We start from the raw sequence: 12908 nt of genomic DNA, 5'->3' as shown, positions 1-12908 counted from the left end.
TGCATGCTCACATGGTGAAGAGAATTTATATGGATTACATAATTCAAATGGAAGACTTTAATGAAAAGCCTCTTGTCAGAAGCCTCCGTGTTGCTAAAATTATAGAAGAATAGGGGCATGAATCTGTCATCTCTTTATTATGAAGGTTTCTACATTTTCTTCCCTTACTTAATTTAATCCCCTGGGTGTGTAGTGGAAAATCTAGCACTTCGTTAACAAGTATTGTGAATACAGCAATTAAATAGAGAAATAGTCCAATTTTAGTTATCCAACACCAGATTAGGTTTCTTGTGCTAAATTATGTCTGGTTACTTTTTCTTTCTAAAAATAAAAGAGCAACTTTATTTCACATAGAAATGTAGAGCTGGAAGGGACCTCAAAGATGGTCAAATGCTTTCCCCCATGCTGTGGGATGCTTAAGTATCACCAGACCATCCCTGACATAAAACTTTCTCATGTTATATTTTAATTTAATCATGGTTTTTATTTCTCACTCATTGGGAAGAAAGATCAGAGCTGTGAGAGTGACTATAGCTTGCTAATTTTACCTCTGACTTTTTAATATGATTGTGTTGTATGTACTCTTTTAAATTTACTGTATGTATTTTTTTTTCAGTTTGAGTCCAAGCTACATTGACTTGACAGAATGCCCCTACATGTGGCCCTATTGCTCCCAACCTATTTATTATGGAGGAATGCCAACTATTGTTAATATTACCATCCTTAATGGTATGGGTGTCACTGGGAGAATTGTAGACAAGGTAAGACATAAATAGCCATGACTTGGAACAATAATGTTTCACATTGAAGCGCTGCTGCTAGTCCTTTCCCAAGTCAAAGCTATTTCATCCTTTTACACTGGAGAGAGGACAATACTTTGTGCTTACTTTTCTATTTGGCATGATAAACCTGGTACACCTAGAGCTGTGTGAATAATGGATTATTTGAATTGTTAGCAATTCTGAAAAATCAAAATGTTTCATTTTGGGTCACACTGAAAACAATTTTTTTCAGCAATTCAAAAGGTCAAAAAAATGTTGAGTTGGGTTATAACATGTAGTTTCAACTCAACTCAAAGGATTTTGTTTCAATTTGGGGAATTTTGACGAAAGCAAAGGGGGACTGGAGTTGTAACATATCTAGAGGATGGAATGGCTCCCTTATCAGCTTTAACCCAGTGCTTAAGGTTCGCCTGGGATGTGGGAGTACTGGGTTCAGTCCCCCATCTGTTTGCTGTGGAGAAACAATTTGAACCTGAGTCTCCCACATTGCAGGAGAGCACCCTAACTACTGGGCTCAACCTCTCCTGCTGATGCTTTTCCACTTTTTATGAGTAATTAGTCATTGGATCAGGGACTTGAATTTGGGTTTCCTGTGTCCTAAATGAGTGACCTAATTACCAGGTGATAGTCAACCTTAACTCTCTTTCCCTGGTCCAGTGATTATTGCCTTTATGAATGACAATGAATAGTCCTTGGGCAGGTCAGTAACGCACTGTTACACATTAAATCTTAAAAAAAAAAAATTGATGCATATTGCAGTCTTTTCCCAACATCCTGGGCTAGCATTAACACTTAGACCAAGTTTGTATAATTTGGGTGGACGCTGTTTAGTCATCCATTTTTGTTGTTGGAGGAAAACTGTTTTTCTATTAATTATTATTTTTAGTAGAGAAGTACCCATTTTTTCTGGTGATTGTACAAATACCTGTTAAAGGCAGCCCAGAGCTCACTGTCTAAATAATTGATGCAAGGAATAATTAATACAAAGTTTGACTTCCAGACTTTATATTTTATAATTGAGCACAACATGATGTCCAGAAATGTTTTTGTTTTTAAGCAGTGTATATAAAATTTAGTAGATTATTTGTGACAACAAATATTCCTTCATCAACATTTTAAAATAATTACCAACACTTTCTGTTTTCTCCTCTGCAGCCAGACTGGCAGCCCTATTTACCACAGAATGGAGATAATATTGAAGTGGCTTTCTCCTATTCCCCAGTGTTATGGCCTTGGTCAGGATACCTAGCAATTTCTATCTCTGTAGCAAAGAAAGCAGCATCTTGGGAAGGCATTGCTCAAGGTCATGTCATGATCACAGTATTGTCCCCTGCAGAAAATGAAGTAAGTTTACCTCATTTCAGTGTTTTATCATGTAGTGATAAATGAATATCCTTCTAAGTGGTTGGTTTAGGTTTATAATCTTGTTGCAATTGAATTTGGGGACAAAGTTTAGTAGTCTGAGGAAGAAATTTAACAGCTGAGGGCATGATATAAACATGAAATGAATGCACTTAAAAAAGAAACAAAAACCCCATTCATATGGCCAACTCCATAGAGAGAGAAGGCTAATATAAATTGTAAGTAAACTGGTGGAATATAGAGATTGATAATAAATATAGAATTATTTTTCTCTCCAAAAAAAAACACTAGTTGTTTTGGAGACCCTTCTAAAGCCTCAAATGTTTAAAGCATCTGTAGCACCGAAGCTTTTTTTCTTCAGTATTTTAAATTCTAAGCATAAATGTAAACCACTGAATATACAAAGGATTTTTTCTAATAGGGGTACAATACTTGTGTGATTTTTTGGGGTTAGACCTTCATCTCTGAACATCCGTTGTTGACACTGGGAAACTGTTCCTGGATTTAGTGAGTAAACTTGGCAAATAAAAATCAAAAATCATTCTTCAGTATTTCTGGACCTTTATAATCCTAAATGAAATTGTAAATACTCTTTTAGGAAAAACATTTCATTATTTTTGTTTTACGTTTTTTCTTCCAGTCTAAAAGTGGTGCAGAGCAGACTTCTACTGTGAAGCTTCCAATAAAAGTAAAGATCATTCCTACCCCTCCTCGTAGCAAGCGAGTCCTTTGGGATCAGTATCACAATCTTCGTTATCCACCAGGATACTTCCCCAGAGATAATTTGAGGATGAAGAATGATCCTTTAGATTGGTGTGTCTCTTTTTGGTTTTATCTGAGAAATCGTAACTATTCCATGGGTTTATTTCTTGACTGTATGTTAATGACATGCAGTACAGTACAACCTCACTATAACACCCTTCGTAATAGCAAACCTTGGGCTATAGCGAACCTGGCCCTTGGATCCCATCTCTGGCCCTGCCTACTGCAGAAGGGGGCTGACAATTCCTCTGGCTCCAGGGCTGCGGAGAGGAGGAGGAGGAGGAGCTGTCTGCCATGGCCCCAGGGCCGGAGGAGCTGCAGGGCTCAAGGTGTCAGCAATCCCTTTTCCCCTCTCACACACAGCAGGTTTCTTTTCCTATAACAAACTCCTGACTATAAAAACCAATGGGGTTCATTATAGTGAGGGTGTATTGTACCTTTATTGTCTAGGGAACATAGGGAATTTTATTTTCTAATAATTTCATGGAAAACAGGAGGACAGCTTCTGGATGGAGTCTTCGAGCTTTATCTCTGATTTATTAACAACTTTTATTTAAATTATTTCCTGGATTTCTGAAGAAAAGTTTGACATCTGTAAAGAGTGAAGTGTATTTGAAAACTAAGGCTTCATCTTTTTTAAGTGTTTTGCTCTCGTTTAAAAAACAAAACACCTTTACAAATTCAGCTAGATTCATTATAGAAAACTCAAACTGAAGGCTCATTTTTAAAAATAACGTAATAGTTTAGTTTAATTACAGATTGAATAAGGCATTTTCTCAGCTCCTCTATCCTGTTCATGATAGGGAACTGGTGTTATTGTCTGTGTTGGCACACATCAGAATAACCTGAGAGATTGCAGACTAGGGCCCTTGCTTTTTGAGAAATGTCTCCATATTGGTCCCTCACTCCTAAAGAAGTTGATGTTAGTACCAAAAAGGGAACCTACTGCAGAGTCTGACTTGGGTGGAGACAAGGACTGTGGGCACTGTGTGGGAGGGAGCATACAGTGAGAAAGCAATGGGAATCAAGCAGGTTACAGGTGCTGGGTGTCTTCTGAACAGCTTCCTGGGAACAGGGATACTCCTGTCTCCCTAGAATGGCTCTTGGCAAGTGGCCAGGAGTGGCTTCCACTGGTTTCAGCAGTTCTCCCAAGTCATTCCCACTTACTTGCTTCATCTCCTGGTAGCTGGCGTTGCTCTCACCAGCTCTTCTGTGGGAAGAAAAGTCAGTAAGAGCAGCTGGTTTTAATACGGGGTAGTTTTTTCTTTTTGTGATGTGTAATAAACATACTAACGTATTTCATAAGCGGCCTCAACCCAGCCCTTAGTGTTGTTTGTGTAATTCATTGCACTCTATTACTGTGATCACAGATGATACAGTTTGCACAGAATTGTAGAGTTGATTATGCATAGAAAATTAGAAGCCATCATTTGAAAATGTCTCTTCTGGAAAAGAAAATAAACTTTGACCCTATAACAAGATAAGGTGGTTTAGGTTTGTACATGTGATGTTTTCATTTCTTGACCACTATTTTTGTTTACTTTTATTTTTATTAGGAATGGTGACCACATCCATACAAACTTCAGGGATATGTACCAGCATCTAAGAAGCATGGGATATTTTGTTGAAGTTCTTGGTTCACCATTTACATGTTTTGATGCTAGTCAGTATGGTAAGCAGTCATGTATTATTTGTGTTCAGTTAATTTCTTTTAGAAGCTTTCTTATCTTTGTAAGGGATTGAAAAGATTTGAAAAAATACTAGAGAGTACATGCTATTAGAAAAATAACTGCATGCATTATAAATGTATGTTTAATTTTACAAAGGAATTTTCTCTGTAGTGTTCCATTTTCGGCAGTAAAATCAATCAATTCCCCCTTCGTTGTATCCATAAATATTTAATAGGCTGAGAGAGAGGAAAATTCATCATTCAATCTGCCATAATGTTCTGATTTCCCTGGCCCCTATATCACATTGTATGTTAAATCCTAGAAATGTATTCTCACTACAGTGTCTGGGGCTGTTGCTTTGGTGGTGAATCTTGGTCTTACATTGTTCATGGGTTTAATTAATATTATGGCAGGCTGCCAAAATCTTCCCAAGGAAGAGAAATGAGAGAAGGGGAATGGCAGTGTTCAACAGTTAACAGTTCATGGGACAAAGAGAAAGCACCTTGATCGCCTTCGGGCATCCCTCCCCACCCCCAAATATCAAAGAACTGCTGCAAATAAGGAAGGTGTGAGACATTAAAGAAAAGGTTACAAGAATCCATCATCATAGACAGCATTAGGCAACCTTAATATAGGGTTTTCAGTAATACGTGGAAACACCTTGCATGCTGTCTTCATTTCGCTGCTGGAGAATAGGAAGCCCTTGAGACAATGGCTAGTGTAGCTCAGATAAATGCCTCTTGAAAGGGACACCTACCATGCATGGGTTTCTGGTGACATAATCACATGGATGCTGCCAAACAAGGTTCTCTTGCATGACACGGAACTTTGTTTCAGCCTTTTGCATTTAAATACTCTAAATTCCTCAAATTGTGTTAATAATGGAAATCCCTTTGTAAGTTAAACTGTAACAGAGTTCACTGAAAAAGCAAGTGGCCTGTTGGGCTTTCAGAAATTAGAATAGGACTGTTCTTTTGCATAAATGTATAAACTCTAAAGGATATCCTGTCACATATGGATAAATATACAAAATTATCTTCAGTCAAACTTGGAAATGAATTTGATGTTCATTCTACACAATTGTCCAATATATTGAATAGCATTTTCTGTATAAGGACTTCATTTTCAGAAGGGGGAGGAGGTGATGGGATTCTCTTCTATGTTCTTGGTGATGCTGCAATTTGTTAACACTTCCAGTTGAAATGCTTTTGTCTTATTACCATTTTATATACAACAAAGCAAATAGGAGAGGGGAAAACAATTCCAACAGACAGCTTTGAAAGAAGAGCTCTAGCAATATTAGAAGAAAGAAAAATGTTAATATACCTCTTATTAGGAAATGTTTATTACAGAGAGAGTGAAGAATTAAGGTGCCTCTAACTAGTAGCAATTTAACATCTCACTTGTTTATCCACGGCATACAAGTATACTTTTCCTATGGGGCAAATTAGTCGCCTTCTTATTTTGTTTGGTTATTTATAACATTGTGACATACTCAGGGGCATATCTAAATGAAATAAACAAGACTGTTTTTTAATTTTCTGCATCAAAAACGCAGCAAGAAGTCTCAATGTTTTTTTTTAATCTGGCTATTATGACTTCACAGCAGCTACATTAATAAAAGCTAGTATTTGAACAAAAGGAAAACATGGAGATAGATCACTAAGCTTACAGTCTTCTGTATTAAAGCAAGCAATTACCATTCAAATCTTTACTGTTTCTTTGGCCAGGAGTCATTCTTCGTTCTTGTTTATCAAGCATAAAAATTAAATTTCTCGAAGTAAAAAGCTTTACATATTAAAGGACATCCAATCTGTCTCATGTAAAGACTTAATCACTGGTTTGTGTATTTACATTAGAGACATTACAGAATTCCTCTTCTTCCCCTTCATATGCACAGCTTCAAAACAAACACTGATCCGTGTAATATGCACTACTGAGTTGTTTTCATGTTGGTATTTTCTTACACATGTTGAAGCCTTCCTGTTTTAATGGCTGTATGTTCCCGCTCAGGATGGCAAACCACTGATTTTGTTTGAGAGATTTTAATGTCTTGTCAAAGGAAAAATCCCGGCTGAATCATAACTATAGAGTCACTGTCAGTGCATCCTTTATTCTTTACTATAACTTCCTCTGTAGCATGGCACATTAAAGGAGTTGGTGGTCTTAATCCAGTATCATTACAATTGACACTTCTTATTGGCATTCTTGAGTGAAACTAGGGATTGAAAGGACATGGAGAAATGCATGGAGACCACGACACCCTAAAGGTGGCTCCTTCAAGTCAGTTAGGACAGCATGGGGACACTGCACAGATGTTACCTTCTGCATGAGTTCTGTGGCTAGAGGTAATATTACATTGGTTAGAACATCAGATTATGAATTCTGTTTGCCCTGTTTATGTAGGGACCTTACTGATGGTGGACAGCGAGGAAGAATATTTTCCTGAAGAAATCACCAAGCTGAGGAGGGATGTTGATAATGGACTCTCGCTAATAGTGTTCAGTGATTGGTACAACACTTCAGTGATGAGAAAAGTCAAGTTCTACGATGAAAACACAAGGTATCAGTTTGTGGGGGAGAGTCTGTGGGAACCACAACTTAACATAGTTGCTCTTTATAAGGAGATCATCATAAAAAAAATAAACTTGTCAATTGTCTTAGATAATGAAGTAACATTATTTTAGTATTTACAGTGTTTCCCACAATATGTATAAGGAAGGGAATACTGCAGGTGCTAAGTTCACTTTGTCTTTATCTAATGGCAAATGGGCATGTTTTTAACAGCAATTGCTGTAAATTTATATATAATCTTAAGGCAGCATATGTCACAAATACAGTGACTAGAAAAAACAATGACTACTTAAAAAGTTCTCGGTTGTCAGTTTTTGGGAGGCAAATGGGAAGGAGAACATAGATTATGAATGGTATCAGTTAGCTAAATGACCCAGTATTCAAGTATCTGAAATAATTCCTATATATTTTGTAAAGGGGGAAATATGTTAGCATCACTAATAATGAAACATTTAATATTTATGAGGTTAAAAATAACTAAAGATTAGAAAACTCATCAGTCAGCTTTGTGTTATTTTTAACAGAAATTATCCAACCGTTAACAAACAATATTTTATGTTGTTGAAGATATCAGAAGTTCCTCATTCTTTCAGACAGCTTTTAAATAATTTGGGCCATTGTCTTTTTTCCTTCCTTGCCAAACCAAGTAGGCATATGTCAAACTGTTTTATTTCAAGGTGTGTTTTGTGCTGTTCTGGTAAAGCACACTTCGTTTCACTGCAAAGCTGGACCACATTTGTAATGTTAATTAACTTAGGCTGTGATTTTCAAAGGAGCCTAAAGGTGCCTGTATCTCAGAGAAATGCACTGGGATTTGGGCACATAAATCACTTCAGACCTCTTTGAAAATCCCAGTCATAGTGTTCAGATTGTCACTACCAAATAAACATTGACATTTATGCCCTTGGTACTGATTGCTTTGGTGCATTCTGAATATCATCCAGGAAGATATTGGACTTCTGTTATGAAACAGAATTTTAGATCTTCTATACTAATAACCTGTGCCATGCTCTAATTTTGTAGGCAGTGGTGGATGCCAGATACTGGAGGTGCTAATATTCCAGCTCTCAATGATCTTCTCTCTGTCTGGAACATGGCCTTTAGTGATGGGCTGTACGAAGGGGATTTTACCATGGCAAACCATGAAAGTAAGTCATGGAATACAGTACTTGACTACTCCAAGAACAGAATGTTCTTTGGGGAAATAGAGTTGCAGTATCTCTGAAAGTCACATGTCCCATAAATATAACTAACACCCCTATGGAATTATATGAAAAAAAATCTATTAGATTTTAGATTAATATTTGTATAATAAACTCTATGGTCTTCTTTGTATTTGCATTCCAGATGTAGTTCTGAGTGTTTTTATTTATTTTTTAATTTGAAACTATAGTTACTTACTAATTAGAAATATACAGATATCAAGGTTCCGATTTGTCCTATTTTAACTTAATATTTTAAATTGAATTTTGAAATTCTTTCTCTTTAAAAAAAAAAAATTCACATGTGGAGTCATTCCTCAAAACATTCCACTTTTGACACTGTCCCTGCCTGCAGGTATATGGGATCTTGGGGAGCAATTACCACACAGCTGGGGTTCCAATTAATTTCTTTATTAAAGGAAAAAAAAAGGAAGTGGTGGGAATTTAATAATGAAATACGATGGGATGAGGTGTGTATAGGGTGTTTACAATAGACAACGAAGGGGGGGGTTCTTCTTATTGAACAGTGTAGGGAGTTCTAATAGTGGGCTACAGCAAGTGGGGTTCAGCACAATGGGATACAGTACAGTCAATAAGCAACTCTAGATACAGTGTGGAAATGCAAAGCGTACCCAAAAGAAATGCAAAATAAAATGGTAGCTTCTATATGAGTTAATAGCTAGATACACAATGTAACACAGTGGCATCAATGTAAATACAAAGTATATCAGAAAAGTGGAGGCAACCAATTAGGTGTTATAATTACAAGTAAAATGTGAGTTACAGTACAACAATACAATATCAATATAAAGGCTGGGTCAAGAAACAGGAGGGGGGGGAGTGAGTGATTAGTGGTATGCAGACGAGCGGCTGGAAGCAGCGAGAGACTCTGAAGCCCTGCAGGGTGAGGACAACAGAGCAGTGTGATGGTGATCTTCGGTAGGGGAGGGGCAGCGGAGAAGTGTAAAGAAGGGCTAGAGAGAGGTTTAAGCAACAAGCGGACACCAAAAACAAAAGTAAAAAAAAAAAAACAGCAAAGGGTTTGGGAAGTTTCACAGGGGGAGAAGCAGCAAGGGGTTTGGGAAGTTCGGAAGGTGATGCAGACGCGGGGGCGGGGAAGCAGCAAGGAGTTGGGAAGTTCAGAGAGAGTGCAGATGCGGGGGAAAAAGCAGCAAAGGGTTAGGGAAGTTATACAGGGGGAGAAGCAGCAAGGGGTTTGGGAAGTTCGGAGGGTGATGCAGACGGGGGGGAAGCAACAAGGAGTTGGGAAGTTCGGAGAGAGTGCAGATGCGGGGGAAAAAGCAGCAAAGGGTTAGGGAAGTTATACAGGGGGAGAAGCAGCAAGGGGTTTGGGAAGTTTCACAGGGGGAGAAGCAGCAAGGGGTTTGGGAAGTTCGGAGGGTGATGGAGAGGCTGTGGGGGGGGGAAGCAGCAAGGAGTTGGGAAGTTCAGAGGGAGTGCAGATGCGGGGGAAAAGCAGCAAAGGGTTATAACAGGGAGACACGGAGGAGCACACAGAGGGGGAGATTGGAGCGGGGGGAAAACAGACACGGGAAAGTTCAGGGAGAGATCGCGACAGCAGGAAGGCGAATTTAAGCAGCAAAAAACCTTATCTATCTTAACCAACAACTAGGCAAAACAACAAATATCACAATTCTAAGCAAAGGTATAACAAGCAACTATACGGAGCAACAAAATAGTAAACTATAACAAGGCAGTTGAAACTTACAACTCTACAATCTTAACAAACTATGACTTATTAAACTAAAAAAAAACAAGACCTATGGTGCACCTTATGCTATGGGGAGGTTACAGAGGGCAGAGTGGTATGTGTCCAGGACCCAGCTCCCAAGGAAGCCAAGGGATGGTGGCTACAGCGGTGGATACAGCTGAAAGCAGAGAGCCCCAAGGCAAAGCCCACAGGAGCAGAGCTTAGCTGCGGCACAAACTTATTTTTAGCGGCAAGGAGCCCTGGAGTTTAAGAGAGGTTTTAAGACACAGACCAAGGTTTAGCTTGAGTCTGTGTGCTGGGGAAACAGAGCCAGCAGCTAAAATAATAAAATAAAAGTATAGAAAGTTTTACAGGGGGATTCTTACCAGTCCCCAAGGCAGCAGCAAAGGCAGAAGCAGCAGCAACATCAGAAGAGGCAAGGAGGGCTCGGTACAGTCTCAATAATCAGGAGATCTCTCAGGTAGCAATTCGTTCTTCGTGGGGGGGGGGCGTTTGAAAAACGGGGGTACACTCAAAAATAAAACGAGAGCGGAGAAAGGACCCCCCAGAACCCCTGGCTGATCAGACCAGGCAGCAATGCAGGAACCTTTCTGAGGTGTGTTTCAAAAATATCTGGTTTTAAAGGCAAACTTGGGCAGTTTCCCGCCAGTAATCCTGATAGGCTCCCTCTGTCACAGGGGAGGGGCACAGCGAAAAAACTGAAGGTAAGCCCAGAGACATGCCTGGACATAGTCCTGTGCAATAGGTGACTCAAGAGCACATGAGGCCTATGACTCATGCCCAGGATCTTAAAAACACATTAGGTTTTGCAGCTCTGGACATTGCCTACCCTATACCAAGCCCAGGCTCAATGAGATGATAACAGGACTAACCCTTTGAACAGGGCAGTGGTCCCACTTAGCACGCAGCACAAGTGGCCATCCCTTTGAGAAGGGCAATGGCTCTTGTTAAACAACTTAAGGGGCCCTCCCTTTGAGAAGGGCAGTGGCCCTGGTAAACAACTTAACAGCCAGGGAAGGGCGGCCACAGGAGAACAGAAAACAAAATAGAGTCTGGGGACAGCTGTAAGAAACAAAATGGAATAGGGGATAGCTGTAACAGACAGACACGTGTATAATTTTTGGATGTTCTTTAGCACATCTTGCCCTCTTGACCTTTGAATTCTTTACCCATAATTAATTGATTTTTTTAAATATGTCTATCCATGTAGATTGATATGTTTCATTGTTTGAGGTTATAGCTATTGTGATGGATGGTTTTGTGGTGAAAGACACTGGACTGGGGCTCAGGAAATGTGGATTCAGTTTATAGGTCTGCCACAGGCTGTCTAGTTGACCTTGGACAAGTCACTTAATCTCCCTTTGCCTTAGTTTCCAATCTTCTGCTTGTATATTGTTTCCTTTTTTTCACATCCTTTGTCTATTCTGTTTATTTAGACTGTAATCTCTTCAGCCTCTAATTTTGTTTGTACAATCCCTGATTGTTGGCATGGGTCACTGGAATACAAATAACAATTACCTTTCATAGTGATAACAGCGGCTTGTAAAAGATAAAATAATTAAGGTTCTCTTTTGGGTTTGAGAAAGATTATAACATCATAACTTCTAAAATGAACGTATACTTGAGTGAAATATATTAAATGAAATATTGGAAAGCTTTGCTTGGAAATTCTTCAATAGTTAATTGGAAAAAAAAAAAACCTCACTGACTATGCAGATTATATGGTGATTTTAATCGGAATATGAGAACTCATATAAGCATGATTGATGCATTTCTTTTCTTTATTGACCTTCACAGTTAACTGAATAATGGGGGGGAGAGAAAAGAGCATTCATTGTTAGCCTATGCATTGTAACTTCATATGTCTGTTTTTTCAGTGAACTATGCATCAGGATGCAGTATTGCTAAATTTCCAGAAGATGGCATTGTAATTTCACACACTTTTAAGGACCAAGGTATACAGCTGCATTTCCTTATTTTTATTATTTTTTTTATTAATTGTATTTCTAGGTAGGTACACAGGTAAACATTTATAACTGAGTGCAAAAGTTACCAAAAATGTGCAGAATAATTCAGTAGATAAGTTGTTTCTTTTGGTATAGCATTCTTACACACAGTTTAGGACACAAGCAATTCATGCATCACTGTTATAACCAGGGACAGGCATGTTTTTGATTTAAGACAGTTATATGCAACTATGTACACATGCATTTATTGTAACACTGCTCTCTCTGTGTATCTATATATACACTTACAGGTGTAGCAGAAATTGTGCGCGCATCTGGGGGCATAGGTAATTATTAGTGTCCTGTCTGAGTGTGATTTTGTGCAGTTTTAGTTCAGATTGTTGCTTGTACATTTCAGTTAAAGTGATAGCTGAAGTCTAAATGTCTTTCAACTCAGACACTTGGTACTACCAAATTTGACTGTCTTCTATTTTTTTTATATTATCTTTAGCTATATCTCAGTTTAGGATTTTCTTTTCCAAGCCATAAGTTGGTGATGCATTTGTCATAAAGCTAAAGCTAATGTTTTGAATGAGTATCACATTTTGTTGTTAGCAGTTATCTTTGAGAACCCGTGGAGGACAGGTCAGGTCCCAGAGGACTGAAGAAAGGCAAACACAGTACCTATCTTTAAAAGCAAGAATACAGAGGAGCTAGGGGATTATAGACCAGTCATCTTATTTTTAATGCTTGGAAAAATACTGGAACAAACTATTGATCAATCAGTTTGTAAACACCTAGAGGATAATAGGGTTATAAGAAATAGCCAGCATGGATTTGTCAAGAATAGATCCTGCCAAATCAACCTAATTTCCTTC

The 12908-nt window shown here is 38.4% G+C and overlaps 1 protein-coding gene across 1 annotated transcript in view; it reads left to right on the top strand.

Moving 5' to 3' along the window:
- Positions 1-12908, top strand: part of MBTPS1 (membrane bound transcription factor peptidase, site 1) — a 38827-nt gene that overhangs the window by 15704 nt on the left and 10215 nt on the right. Inside the window, exons 12-18 of the mRNA XM_050923327.1 lie at positions 617-761; positions 1938-2126; positions 2785-2957; positions 4463-4578; positions 6983-7139; positions 8174-8298; positions 11962-12039. Coding sequence (XP_050779284.1) covers positions 617-761; positions 1938-2126; positions 2785-2957; positions 4463-4578; positions 6983-7139; positions 8174-8298; positions 11962-12039 — 983 coding nt within the window. The remainder of the gene's footprint in view (positions 1-616; positions 762-1937; positions 2127-2784; positions 2958-4462; positions 4579-6982; positions 7140-8173; positions 8299-11961; positions 12040-12908) is intronic.

Source organism: Gopherus flavomarginatus, chromosome 14, assembly GCF_025201925.1.
Source record: "Gopherus flavomarginatus isolate rGopFla2 chromosome 14, rGopFla2.mat.asm, whole genome shotgun sequence".
Classification (NCBI taxonomy): domain Eukaryota; kingdom Metazoa; phylum Chordata; order Testudines; family Testudinidae; genus Gopherus; species Gopherus flavomarginatus.
This window is presented reverse-complemented; position numbering and strand designations above follow the sequence as displayed.